Source organism: Ammospiza caudacuta, chromosome 35, assembly GCF_027887145.1.
Source record: "Ammospiza caudacuta isolate bAmmCau1 chromosome 35, bAmmCau1.pri, whole genome shotgun sequence".
In the NCBI taxonomy this organism is placed as follows: domain Eukaryota; kingdom Metazoa; phylum Chordata; class Aves; order Passeriformes; family Passerellidae; genus Ammospiza; species Ammospiza caudacuta.
The window spans coordinates 800743-815342 of NC_080627.1; the positions used below are offsets into that span (position 1 = coordinate 800743).

At 51.2% G+C, this 14600-nt stretch overlaps 1 protein-coding gene and 1 pseudogene across 1 annotated transcript in view; one reads left to right on the forward strand and one right to left on the reverse strand.

Moving 5' to 3' along the window:
- Positions 1–8549, reverse strand: part of LOC131570525 (zinc finger protein 239-like) — a 31611-nt pseudogene extending 23062 nt beyond the window's left edge.
- The window catches only part of LOC131570466 (zinc finger protein 850-like), a 748589-nt gene that overhangs the window by 56818 nt on the left and 677171 nt on the right, over positions 1–14600 (forward strand). Inside the window, 1 exon segment of the mRNA XM_058822819.1 lies at positions 13795–14214. Within this exon segment, the coding sequence (XP_058678802.1) occupies positions 13795–14214 (420 nt within the window).

Here is a 14600-nt window from a genome sequence, read left to right on the forward strand (position 1 = left end):
TAATCCTTGTGATTGGCGGAGAACAGAATTCCAGAAATTGTCCAAATTAGTGTCCCAAGGCCATGAAATTAAAAGCTTTAAAGGTGATAAAATTAGTAGTGATTTGCTCCAATACTATAGACGCATACCTCACAGGAAACTCCTCACTGCACTACAACTTAGGGCCAACCTCTACCCCACGAGAGAATTTCTCTCCTGGGGTAGAGAGGAAAATTACATCAAGGCCTGTAGGCACTGTGATGCGGACAACAAAATCCACACCCACATCATCGGCTACTACCAAGTGAATTCAGGATGCTCGAATCAAGAGGCACAATCACATCTGTGAAAGGCTTATTGAGGAGGCGAAGAAGAGGGACTGGATAGTGTTCAAAGAACCTCACATAAGGGAAACCATCAAGAAGCTGTACAAACCAGATCTGATATTTGTTAAGGACGGATGTGCATTTGTCGTGGAAGCGACAGTACGACACGATGCCTCCAAAACATGTCTGGAAGAAGCCACTGCAGAGAAAGTAAACATGTAAAAACATTTGGAAACTGAGGTGTGAAGCCTCACCAATGCAAAGGACGTTGTTTATATGGGCTTTCCCCTTGGAGCGTGGGGGAAATGGTACGAGGGGAACGTTGAACTTTTGAGTACACTTGGCCTCTCCAAATCGAGGCAAGCGATGGTTGCAAAGACTTTATCCACAGAAGTGCTCCTATCGTCTGTGGACATTGTACATATGTTCACCAGCAGGGCCGGAAGATTAAATGATTCAGGGTAGTGAATTTTTGCATTTTTTTGTACTTTGTAATGTTTTGTAGATTTTTATTGCTGTTTTTATATGTTGGTTTTTGTATGCAATTTTTTATTTTGTATCACTTATATTTTAATAAACTAGAGAGTAGCTAGTTTCGTAAGGAAGCCACAAGACAGTAAGGTGGCTCATAGTGAGTAGGGACAAAGACTTTAATTCATAACACATCAATTTGTACCTGATTCAGACCAATTTACTGTATTTGAACCAATTTACCAGATTTGTCCAAGGTGGACGAGCCATCTTTATTTAACGCGGAAAAGGAACATGTATTATTTATATGTCTTTGGAAAATAGCCAAATGCCTCATCATCTAATTAGTGATGTGCATGAATGGATGAACGAGATTCCCACTGTCCCTACCTACTATCCAGTGAAACCACAGCCAAGGGAACGGGCTTGGCGGAATCAGCGGGGAAAGAAGGCCCTGTTGAGTTTGACTCTAGTCTGGCGCTGTGAAGAGACATGAGAGGTGTAGAATAAGTGGGAGGCCGGGCATGTGCTCGGTGGTGCGGGGCGACCCGCCCGCCGGTGTCCCAGCCATCAGTGAAATACCACTACTCTGATCGTTTTTTCACTTACCCGGTGAGGCAGGGTGGCAAACCCCGAGGGGGGCTCTTGCTTCTGGCGCCCACCCCCGGGGACTCTAGCAGCCACTCTATTGGATAGTGAACCCCCGTCTCCCAGTCGCTCTATTGACCAGTCTGCCTGCAGGCACAGGAATGAGGCTGAGCACTCAGACATTTCTTAGTGGCTTATTCAGCCATCCTGTCTCTCTTTTCCCTTGAGGCCCCCTCAATACATACAGTATCCTCCGCACACCTGCAGGTCCTTTTCTGTCTCCGCAGGAGGCAAACCGAGACAAGGAGAGCTCCTCTGAGAAAATCCCAGGGTGAGCTTTGGAGGTCCGTCTATGCCTCTCTACCCCTGTGGGGACAGAGATGATTCCTCCTACCTGGCTCGCCAGTGCCTGTTTTGTGGAGATAAACAAAACTCCACAATTTTGTGAAAGTTGTAAAGCCAGTATGTTTATTACAGCGCTGGATGCATGTGGAGATTACTCTCCTTAAAAGACATGCGTACTTCTGGGAATTTCAGGTCCCTTTTTATCCCCCTCTCAAATACATATGCAGACAATTTTACAATAGGTTCATACATATTCATTTTCACAAATTTTGCAATTTCCACATTTGCCGCTAGTTCTTCTTTATCAGAAAGAATTCCAAGGTCAGGTTGACCTGCTGTCACAGCAGTCTTTCTGTCCCCCCCCCCTTATCTCTGTCCTTCACTGAAGCAGTTTCTCTGAGCCTAGGCTACTTATGAGAACAGGCAGTCAGACTAAATAGCTATGTTTTCAAACTACAGACTTAACTCAAAGATGTACATTTCAAAGATGTACCTAAATCAAAATGAATTTCTAGTCTGGAGAATTTCTACTCTCTCTCACCACAGCCTCAGCCAGGGACCGGCTCCCAAGGCCCTTGTCATGGCAACCAGGACTGGGACCAGCTGGGATGCTCTGGTCTCCATGGGCCAGAGTATAGGAATGGGATTTCCCTATTTCCTGCTCCTGCTAAAACCCCACTGCCATTCGCTGCCCTCCTACCTCCCATGGAAAGCACAGAAGACAAAGATCCCAGTGTGGGATAAGAACAATTTACTGGGAACAGCAAACAGATAAGGAACAAACAGGAACAGCAACAACATTGACAACAGAAGGGATAAGAAAATCTATTTGCAGGGAAAACTACAACACCACCAACTGTCTCTTCCCAGCCACATATTCACTCTTGCCTGGAAAAGACACCCTTCTCCTCAGGGGAGGGAGAGAGACAGTCCCTTTCCTACCCCTAGCAATGACCTGATGATGTAGGAGAGAATATAATGACACAACCACGGCCAGACCCTCATGTTCTTGGACCCACATCATGTCATTGGCAGGGACAGGAAAAGGGACAGGTGTCTTCCCAGCATTGATGACAGGGAACATGGATCACCAGGGTTCATCCCAACGGGGGTTGTCCAATGGGAGATGAAGCTGGAGCAGTACAAGAAGCTTTTCCTGAAGTTGGGGCATTTGCAGGGCTTCCCTTACTGGTGCCTCTGTTGGTGTTTGATCAAGTGAGACCTCTGGGTGAAGCTCTTCTCACACTTGAGACACTCATAGGGTGTCTCCCCAGTGTGGATGCACCAGTGGGTGATGAGCTGGGAGTTGCGGATGAAGCCCTTCCTGCAGTCAGGGTAGCGGAAGGGCTTCCCCTCTGTGTGAATCCGCTCATGCAGAAGGAGATAAAAGCTGGTGTGAAACCTTTTCTGACACTCAGAACACTTGTAAGGTTTCTCGTCAGTGTGGATACGTTGGTGCCTGATGAGTTCTGAGCTGCACATGAGCCCTTCGCACACTCCAAGCACTTGTAGGGCCATTGCCCAGCGTGGATCATGTGGTGGCAGATCAGGGTGCTACTCTGCCTGAAGCTCTTCCCACACTCCAAGCACTTGTAGGGATTCTCCCCATTGTGAAGCTGCTCATGCACCACCAGCTCCGAGCTCTGGCTGAAGCTCTGTCCACCTTCCTGGCCCAGGGTGGGTCTTTCCTCCTCAGAGTACACTGGGCTGGGTTTGGAGCCCCTCCTCCTGTGGGATCTCCAGGGCTTTTCCTCTCCGTTGGAGTCCTGCGCAGTAGAGCCTCTCAAAGTGGCCTCTTTCATGAGGGTCTGCTGTGGGAATTTGTCCTCCCTGGTCTCCCTCTTCAGCTTCTTGCCTGCGGGTGGAAGGCCAAGGTCAGGATGGGATTTGCCTCTGTGCCACAGGGAAGGGAAAGGAGATCCCCCCAGTGCATCCCTGGCAGGAAGGCATTGCCAGCGGCATTGTTGTGCAGCTGAGGGCCGTGTTGGGCTGGGAGATGGAGCAGGAGAGAGGGGGAACGGGGCACTGACTTCCTCCTCACCCGCCTGGGTGTTCGGGGGCATTGTCTCAGTTTGAAAAGACAGGTGTCTGCTAAGGAAGGCAAGAACCTCCCTTGAAATGGAAAATATTAATCCCCTCCCTCTGAATTGTTATATGTTTAAAATTAAGGGGGTCTCAGGCAAAAATATGGGACTAGTTAAAACAGTTATTGACTAGAAAAAATTTAAAAATACAAATGCAGCTGTACAAAAAAAAACCCACTAATCAAATCAGAGTTTAACCTTACCCCTTGTGGGTCAGGGTGCTGGTAGCACTCCCATTATATGGTGGCTGCAGAGCTCTCACAGTGACAGATGTGGTTCTGTTGGGATCCTGTAGAAGGGTGGAGTTTTCCTCTGCAGATCAGTGGTGGTGTTGGGTCTGGTCTTCCTCTGGGAATTCTGTGGAGAAGAAAGCTGCTTCTTCCTCTGGGAATTCTGTGGATAAGAAAGCTGCTTCTCTGAGAATCCAGTGGGAAAGGCTGGCTGTGGAGTTCCAAGACCAAGCTCATATCCAGGTAGGAATGCTTGGCTCTGGACAGAGCACCTCACAATGGGATGATGGAATTTTTATCAGTCATATAGTGACACTCAATGGCCCATTAAGAGAAGATATTTCCCAGAGCAGGCACTGGTTGTAGAAGAGATAAGGAAAACTGCTCAATTAACAGATGATACCTGCCCCACTTCTAACAGATGGGAATTGACAAACCCCCAGCTACATCTTGCAACCTAAGACAGGCATCTCCATCTTCCTCACAGCCTTCTCCTCCATGCCACCACGATTGGGAATGGAAAATCCTGGTTCTGGAAAAACAAGGGTTTAGCACAGATTGAGATTGAATGTCCCTCTGCCCAAGTCCATCTCTAGAAGTAACCGGCCATCTGCGCTCCATAAAAACCTCCCAAACATCAAGGTTCAGCCCTGAAAATGCTTCCCAGGAGTTGCCTCTCCCTGGTCTCTCCCCTTTGGTGTTTCAGGGTTGCCCCCTGTCCCAGCTGGTGTGGGTCACACTTGGATTGGGGGTCCCCTGTCTACTTGGTCCCCGCCCTCCCCTGCTGGAAGTCCCAAGAAGCAAAATGTTTCCCCTTTTTCCATCTCCTCATTTAGGGATGCTGGGGGGTTTTGGGATCCTAGGGTCCCTACTTTCCTAATTCTCTGCTTTGGAGTGCAGGTGATCCCAGGAGTCCCTCCTTCCCCTCTCCAGGGTCTTGAGGCTCCTGCCAATGGTGGTGCTCCCCCCTCTCTGGACTCCTGACTTTGGGCTCCTGGGGGACACAGGGCTCTGCTCCTCCAGGCTGCCTCTGCTGGCAGCTGCCACTGGGACCCTCCAATGTCCATCCATGGGGCCTTTTCTGCACAGCCTTGGAGTTCTACATTCTCCAAACATCCCCTCAAAAAAACCCAGCCCAGGGAACCCCCCAGGATATCTGGGCCAAGCTCCCCCCCTCACCGGTCACCTGCATGATGGCGGGGGTGAAGATCCCATGGGTGGGGATGTGAATTCATGGAGTGCTTGACCTTGTGGTTCCTTCTGCTTTCTCCGATCCTCCTTTGTCCCTCATCTTCCTCTTCCTCCCATTCCCTCCCTCCTCCTCCCCCAGCAGCAGCCACACCCTCGGTGCCCCGTTCCCACAGCCCTCGCAGCCTGTGGCAGGAGCGGGGATGGAGCCGGGACAGGTCGGGATGGGCAGCACGGGGCTCTCGGCTGCTCCCAGCCACTGTGGGCGGGGGGAACCCAGCCTGGGCCAAAGGAGAGGCAAACTGGGAAAACTGGGGGCTGAACATCCAAACTGCGTCTTGCTGGGGACCCTGCCTGGGCGCTGCCAGGCCTTGGGGCTCCACTCAGGAGATCCGGGAGGGGCGAATGCAGAGAGGGCTGGGGGATCCCAGGAGTTTCATCACTGGGAGGGAGTGAGCTGTTCTGGGATCATACTGTGATCATACGGGCAGTGACTGGAATTGTACTGGGTTTGTACTGACATCATACTGGGATCATACTGGGAGCAGCTGGACCCCTGCTGGTGGAGACTGTGATCACAATGAGGTGAATGGGATCATAGTGGGATCATACCGGGACTGAGTAGGAGCCTGCTGGGTGCAATTGTGGCCCTGTTGAGGCAGATGGGATATACTGGGAGCAAGTGGGATCATGCCAGGAGCAAGTGGGAGGAACTGGGATCATGCTGGGTGCACACTGGGGGTCATTAGAAGCAACTGGCCTTCCACTGGGATGAACTCAGATTATGCCAGGAGTGACTGGGAATATGCTGGAAGGAACTGGGATATATTGGGAGAGACTGGAACAAAAGTCAGGCTGAAAGGGAGAAACTGGAACCATGTGGGGCACAAGTGGTTCATACTGGCAGCAACTGGGACCACAGTGGGCTCATCTCTGCATCGTACTGGGACTGGCTGGATTAACACTGGGAGTTTCTGAGAGTGACTGGGAACACACCATGCACATCATCCCTGGACTGGGGGTGACTGGGAGCAACTGGGAGCACACTGGGAGCAACTGGCATAATCCTGGGACTGACTGGGTTGATCTAGCTGCAGGTAACTGGGCCCATCCTGGGAGTGCTTGAAAGTAACTGGGATTATTCTGGGACCATACTGGGAATGCTGGCATGTCACAAAGATCATACGAATACATAAAATTTCAATAGTCAATGCAAATTTTATTTCTATATCTTTGATTTGGAAGAAGGTGAGCAAGCAGCGCTGGGTGGCTGAGGAGTCACCACTCCACTCACTGCACACACTACTTACAAATTCAGTAAAGTATATATACTGTTTTTAAGCTTATAAAGCATTTTCCAATGTGCTTGGTTAATACAAATGAGTAAATATCAGTAAGATGGAATCAGCAATTTCATCATCTTTCCAGGTGGTTGTTGGCTTCCGGTTCTTCTTGTGCTCGTCTGGAGGGAGGCCCCTTCACCGCTGTCTGCTACAATATTTTGTTAAGCTTTTTATTATACATAAGCATTTAGTCACATTGCAGTCCCTTTAGCTTTACAACAAGTTCCTCTATTTTATTCTAAGCATCAGCCATCTTTCTACCTCATCTCTTTACTTTACCATACTTCCCCTATTTCAAAGCTTTATTTGGCTATAGAAAGTTTCAAAACCCTTCCTTGTATCTATCCCAAGGAATGCATCCATTTTCCACACAGCAGATACAAGTATTTGCTGATTCCATTGCAGATTGACACAAATCACAAAAACATTTTTCACAATATTGCTCACCAAATTGACGATGTGGCGATCTGCTTCCCTTTCCTGTAGGGCATGTAGAATGTGCTGCTGGTTTATGGTGTCAAAAGTCTTGGTGATGTCCACAAATACAATACCCAGGGGTTTGTGTTCTCCTTTTGTGACCAAATAATGATTTGCAGGAGTTTCAGGTTTTCAGAGCATCCTACTGCTCTTATAAAGCCTCTTTGCCTTGGATTGAGGGTCAAGCCTTGGTTAGTTTGGCTCTTAAAATCCTGGAGAACAGTCTTAGCAAGATGGAAATGATTGGGATAGGTCTCCAGTTGTTAATTTCCTTGAGGCGATCTGGTTTGGTTGACTTAGGAATCAAAACAGTCCTGCAATCCCTCACTGTTGTGTTGGGTCTGTATAAGTTGGACTGTTCTGTTCCCCCCTATCTTGTAATGGTTCTGCCCTGGTTCTCCCTTCCCTCCCTTGTGCTGCCAGTTATCCCAGCTCCTCCCCTGTTGCCTTGGAGATAAATGTACCCTGTCTCAAATCCCTCCCCCGTGCCCTGTCCGTCACTTGGCACTCCTACCCTTCTCTCTGGAACTCTCTAGAAACATCTAACTAGAGCGTCGAGTGATTGGCTCAGGGGCCGAAGCTCCACCCTCAAGTTATTCCCATTGGTGTTCTCCCTAAGTCAATCTTTGGTATCCCACTCCCCTCTGAAACCCTATTCGTCCAAGGACTGAGTCCTCCCCTGTGTCCCTCCCTCCTTATAAGCTGTTGTAACTTCCCCCTCTTCCTCTTCGGTTGTCGGTTTCCCCTGGGATTCAATAAACCTGTATTCACCACAGCTGGAGAAGGCTCTCTTCTTATTTCTGCTGACTGTAGCCATAAGCCATGCCACATCCTACCACAAGGTACTGCTACTGTTATAGCACAGAGCACTTGCCTTAGGGGCTGTCCCGAACCACGGAGATTGGGATAGTGCCCACCTACTGCTAGCGGTGCTGGAAAGCTGGCTGGGACATCTGAGAAGGACCATTTTTCTCCAGCTGGACCGCTTCAGTTTTGGCGCCCAACGTTCCCCACTGCCTCTGTGCTGGGGCAGAGATTGATTGACTTACATTACACAGGGTATCCAGCAGGATCATGAGGGGGTGCAGTCTCTTCACCAATGCCCAGTTTGTAACTATACTCTCAAAAACTGCCTTAGGAGAGTCATAGTCGCTCCTGCCATTTGCCTGCACTTCATTGAATTTCTTCACTTCGACATTCAGAGCACTGGGCAGAAATCACATTGCATCAACACCCACCTCAGGCCTTTGTGATGCTTTTTTTCAATTAAACAGTCAGATTCCCCTGGTTTGCACCAGTTCTAAGCTGGCTGCTGGGTGATGGCCAAGGCGGGGCACCCGCCTGGGGACCCCCCTGGTGACCTCCCCCATGTGAACCGCTCGGCCGACACCTTTTCACAGCAGTTGACAGCAGGACATGGAGCGACAGATACGGCTTGATGGTAGCCAGGTGTTCCACAGCAGCTGGGAGTCTCACAGCAGCCAGGTACAGCTTGGCAACAGGCACAGGCAGCTCCATAGCAGCCAGGAATGGCTCCTCAGCCAGGCACCCCCTTACTGTGCCAGGGCGCTCTCCCGCCAGGGCCCAGCACTGTCTCACCGTGGCTGGGCACAGCTGTAGGGGCGCTTTCAGTCACAGCAAAGCACAGAGAGGTGGTTCCACTGCAGGCAGAGATGGCTACAGGGGCAGCCACGTGGCACAGAGGAGCTGGAATCTCACAGGGGCCGGGCACTGCTTCTGAGATCTCAGCTGGTATGACAGGCCTGGTGGAGGGGCAGCAAACCCCGCTCCATGGCCAGGCACTGTCCTGCAGGAGCAAGGCATCTCACAGTGGTGGCAGCTGGGTGCCTTGCAGCGGCTGCAGGGGCAAAGCACCTCCCTGCTGCTACCAAGTGCTGCTTCTGGGGTTCCAGCTGTGGCAGCAGGGCACAGCAGCGTGGCAGAGTGCCTGTTCAATGTGACTCTGCAGCATGACATCTCTCCACCCTCTGGATCAGCAGCAGCGCGCTCCAATGACAACCCGCGCTGCTCTTGGGCAGTTGTGGCAGTTTCTGCCAGCAGGGCAGAACAAGGGGCAGCAGAGGGCACAGCTGCACAGCAGCCAGTGCTTTCAGGAGTCTTGGCAGCCATGGCAGGGCACAGAGGGGCTGCAGGGTGCTCATTTAACACAGCCAGGCTTCTTGGGGCGCCTCCACCACTGACCCCAGGGACAGCACACTCAGCTGACAGCGCCCTACTGCCTGGGGCAGCCACACAGCCCCGGGTGACCAGGGGACATCCTGCTGGGCAAACACCTCTGCCAAGGGTGGCAGCACAGTCCTTGGGGGCAGCAGGGCACACCCCGGGCAGCTTACCCTCACCTGGGGAGGCTCCACGGCTCTGCCTGGTGGCCTCCTGGTGGGCTGTGCCTTCTGCACTCATCCTCTTCCCTCGCTCACCCAGCACAGCATCTGCTCTCCCTGCTGCCTGCGCCAGAATCCTGCTTTCACTGTTAGCCTTGGTGGAGACCTAGTGAATGCCCCAGCTTTCCCCTCCTTGTCTTGTGACACTGCAGCTGTGGAAGCCCCACGTCCCTCTCTCTCTGACACCACACCAGTGGCTGCCCCAGCCTTCCCCTGTCTGTGATACCACAGTGTTGGCAGCCCCAAAGTTCTGCTCTCTATGACACTGCAGAGGTGGCCAGCCAAAGTTCTGCTCTCTATGGCAGCAACACAATGGCACTTCCAACATTCCCCTCTCTGTGACTCCTCAACATTTGCAGCCCCAGTGTTTCCCTGTCAGTGACACCCCAATGGTGGAAACCTCCATGTTCCCCTCTCGGTGACATGACAGCAGTGGCAATACCAATGTTCCCCTGTCTATGACACCAAAGCAATTGCAACCCCAGCATTTTCCTCTCTGTGACACCACAGAGGTGGCAGCGCCAAATACTCTCCTGTCTGTGACACCACAGCAGTGACTCCCCCAACATTCCCCTCTCTGTGATCCCACTGCATTGGCATTCCCAACATTGACTTCTCTGTGTCACCACAGCGGTGGCAGCCCCAAGATTACCCTGTCTTTGAGCCTGCAAGGATGGCAGCCCCAACATTCCCCTCTCTGTGACACTACAGCAGTGGAAGCCCCAGTGTTCTCCTCTCTATGACAACACTGCACTGGCAGACCCAGTGTTCCTTTTTATGACACCACAGCAGCAGCCACCCCAACATTCCCCTGTCTGTGACACCACAGCTGTGGCAGTCCCGTTGTCCCAGTCTCTGTGACACCACAGCGGTTGCTGCCCAAACGTTCCCCTCTCTATGACACTGCAGCTGTGGCAGCAGCACTAGAACAAAAGCAGCAGCTGTGGAACAGCAGGAGTGCAGGGGAGGAGCAGAGAAGGAGCAGTGGAACAGTGGTAGATGAGCAGTGTTGGAGCAGCAGTGGAGCAGTGGTGGAGGAGCTGAGGAACCGTGCTGAAACAGCACAGCACAGTTTTTGAGCAGCAGTTGAGTGAGCATGGAAAAGGCGGAACAGTGGTGGCACAGGAGCTACAGCCATGGAACAGTGGTGGCACAGGAACTCCAGCCATGGAACAGTGGTGGCACAGGAACTACAGCCATGGAACAGTGGTGGCACAGGAGCTACAGCCATGGAACAGTGGTGGCACAGCCATGGAACAGTGGTGGCACAGCCCCGCAGCTGTGGAGCAGTGCCTGAGATGCCTAAGCTGCGGGACACAGAGCGGCTCCCAGCGCTGTGTCCTGCAGGAGCCAGCCCCACACACACCAGAGTGATGCCCCTCAGGCTGAGCCAGAGCTGGGGGCAGAGGCAGGAATTGCTGCTGGGCTGTGCAAGGCATGGATCGAGTGCATTTAATGGTGGCCTGGGGGTTGGATCTGCTAATTGTGGCTGCTTTTGTGCTGTTGGGACCATTCCAGTTCATGTGAAGTCATGAACTCAGGAGAAATTTGGGACAAAAGGAATCAAAGTGCCTTCTGTCCTGCTGTCTTGGTTTGGAAAGACAGGAGTCTACTAAGGAAGGCAGAAGCCTCCCATGAAATGGAGAATGTAAACCTCCCTGCCTCCAGATTGCTACAAATTTTAAATTAAGGGGCTCTCAGGCAAAAAATATGGGAGCAGGAAATAACAGTTATTTCATAGGGAAGAAACTAAAAGGATAAAATAAAAAATGCAGTAAACTAAAACAACTATGGCAGAGTCACAACACAACCTGACACCCTGTTGATAGCAATCCAACTGGAAATGTGGCTGCAGTGGTCCTGGAGTGTCAGTTGTGGTTCTGTTGGAGCAGGGGGGCCTGTAGAAAAGGGTGTAGTCTTTCTCTGAGGATCCAGTGGAAGAAGAGGCAGCTGCTGTTCCTCTGGGAAATCCAGGGGAGAAGCTGTGCTGCTATTCCAGAATCTCCAGATTCTATCTGGCTAGAATGCTTAGCTGTTCCCTCTGGGCGGAGCATCTCCCAATGGGATGCTGTAGTTCTTACCAGCCATGCAGTGACATTCAATAGCCTGTTACCAGCAGATGTCCCCCCAGGAGGGAGGAGTGGTTGTGGAAGAGATAAGGAAAACTGCCATACAGATGGCAAATAAAATCCATCTTGCCTTGCAATCTGGGACACCTGCAGAGAAACACATCTTGGTAGAAGTTGAATGATTTCCGATTAGGGAACTGAAGTGGGTCAATTATTGGCCTGTGGTTTGTTCTCATCCAGAAAGATGTTCCAAAGCACTGCAATTTGGCATTAAAAACCAGGAATGTGCCTCTTCATCTGGATATTGCATATGGACTGCAGAGCTATTTGTGGTCAATATGATAAGAAAACAACTGGAAATCTTTTCCTGATTTCCCTCTTTCTTCCAGTCTCTGGGATTAGGCCTCCAACAGTCCTTGCAGGTCTTCTTTCCATAATCTGCTCCTCTGGAGTTGGGATGTGAGAAATCAGCAGTGGGAAGAGGGAGGACAATGGACCATTACAACTGCAAACTCTGGTTTTTATAGTCTCTGGATTTCCAGTGCTTAGAAACTGTCATGTTTTCAACCGTCTGAACAAATCCCACATTTGTCACTTTTTCCGTGGCAGAAAACCTTCCTTTGGTCCTATTTAGGAACTGACTCTAGGAAACACCTCATTCCAGATGCTTTTTTGTTGGTTTTGCCAAGAGATGACAAGAAAATCAGCACAAGGGGCAGTGATGAGAGAAAGGGAAGAAACAATTCCTTTCTTTTCTCTTCCTTGTGGGAACTCTTCTCTAGAGGTTGTGCTCCAGCAAGAGACTTCCCAGGCCAAGGGCTGAGGGAAGCAATTCAGCTGAGGCAGTTGAGGCATCTCCTCCCTGGTGTGTAGCCCTAGGGCTGAGAGGGGACATGGGTGCCCCCCTTGCACCCCCTGGAATGGGGGATTCCTCCTGCCTCTGCCAGGTGCTCCTGATCCTGGCATTAGCCCTGGCCTGGCTGCTCCTGCTCTGAGCTCCCTGCCATGGGCAATGCTGGTGCTGGAGGGCAGGAGGGAGGGATTCAGTGCAAACCTGGGAGGTGCCAGTGGGCTCAGAGATGTGTGGAGGTGACAGTGACAGAGTGACACAGGGAGGTGCAGAGGGACACAGGGACAAGACAACACCCCAGGGAAAACCTCTTGGAAATTTGGGGGACTTTGTGTGTAAAATGCACATGAACACAGACACACAGACAGAGAATACTGCAAAGCATTTCCCAGCTGTCTTAGGTTGGATATGGGGTTGTATTCTATTCCTATCTGATGTGGCAGTTATCTTCTGTTAATTGAGCAGTTTTCTTTATCTCTTCCACAACCCATCCTCCCTCCCAGGAGATATCTTCTGTTAATGGGCCATTGAGTGCCACTGCATGACTGATAAAATTCCATCATCCCATTGTGAGAATCTCCGCCCAGAGGGAGGAGCCAAGCATTCCTACCTGGATATAATCAGAGGGCTGGAAGACCAGAGTCAGCCTTTTCCACTGGATTCCCAGAGGAAGACCAGGCCCAACACCACCACCACTGGATCTTCAGAGGAAAACCCCACTGTTCGACAGGATCCCTGCTTCAACAGAGCCACACCTGTCACTGCAGGAGGACTGCAGCCACCGTTTATTGGGACTGCCACTGCCACCGTAACCCATACGGTGTCAGGTCGTATTCTCAATCTGTCAGTGTTTTTTCTTTGTACTATTGCGTTTATATTTTAATTTTCCTGCTAAATAACTGTTATTCCATTCCCATATCTGTTGCCTTAGAGCCCTATAATTTCAAAATTATAACAGTTCAGAAGGAAGTTGTTTACATTTTCCATTTCAAGGGAGGCTCCTGCCTTCCTTAGCAGACACCTATCTATTTATACTGAGACAATGCCCCAGGATACCCAGGCGGATGAGGAGGAAGTCAGTGCCCCGTTCTCCCTCTCTCCTGCTCCATCACCCAGCCCAGCATGGCCCCCGGCTGCAGGACAACCCCACTGCCAATGCCGTCCTGCTGGGGAAGCACTGGGGAGATCTCCTTCCCCTTCCCTCTGGTACAGAGGCACATCTCATCCTCTCTTTGTCCTTCCTCCCCCAGAGCAGGAGCTGAGGATGGAGACCTGGAAGGACAAATCCCCACAGCAGAACCTCATGGAAGAGGCTGTTTTGAGCAGCTCCATGGCACAAGAATCTAACAGAGAGGAAAAGCCCTGGAGATCCCTCAGGAGGAGGGGCTCCAAACCCAGCCCAGGGTGCTCTGAGGAGGAAAGACCCACCCTGGGCCAGGAAGGTGGACAGAGCTTCAGCCAGGGCTCGGAGCTGGTGGTGCATGAGCAGCTTCACGATGGGGAGAAGCCCTACAAGTGCTTGGAGTGTGGGAAGAGCTTCAGCCAGAGCAGCACCCTGATCCGCCACCAGATGATCCACACCGGGCCATGGCCCTACGAGTGTGAGGAATGTGGGAAGGGCTTCAGCTGCAGCTCAGAACTCATCAGGCACCAACGCATCCACACTGGGGAGAGGCCCTACAAGTGTCCCCAGTGTGGGAAGAGATTTCGGATCAGCTCCCATCTCATCCTGCATGAGCAGATTCACACTGAGGAGAGGCCCTTCCGCTGCCCTGACTGCGGGAAGGGATTCCAACGCAACTCCCACCTCATCATTCACCAGCGCATCCACACCGGGGAGAGGCCCTACGAGTGTCCCCAGTGTGGGAACAGCTTCTCACACAGCTCTACCTTGATCCGACACCAACGCAGGCACCGGTAAGGGAAGCCCTGCGTGTGCTCCAACTGCAGGAGGAGCTTTGTGCACTGGTGCAGCTTCATCCCCATGGGAGGACCCACATTGGTCAGAACACTGGTGACCCACATTCCCAGTGATCCATGTTGGGAGGACACCTGGCTGGGTATCCTTTTGGCCCTAATTTTCTTCTGATTTGTCTTTATCACTTAAAAACACCTGAAATAGGACTAAAATGAAAGTAATTGATCAAGGATGTCTAAAGTCTCGCCATTTAACAGGTATTTAAGGTGGAATTTATGGTTTGTGAACATTTGTTCTGTAGGATTTGTGGGTTCTTGGGGGATTTCAGCA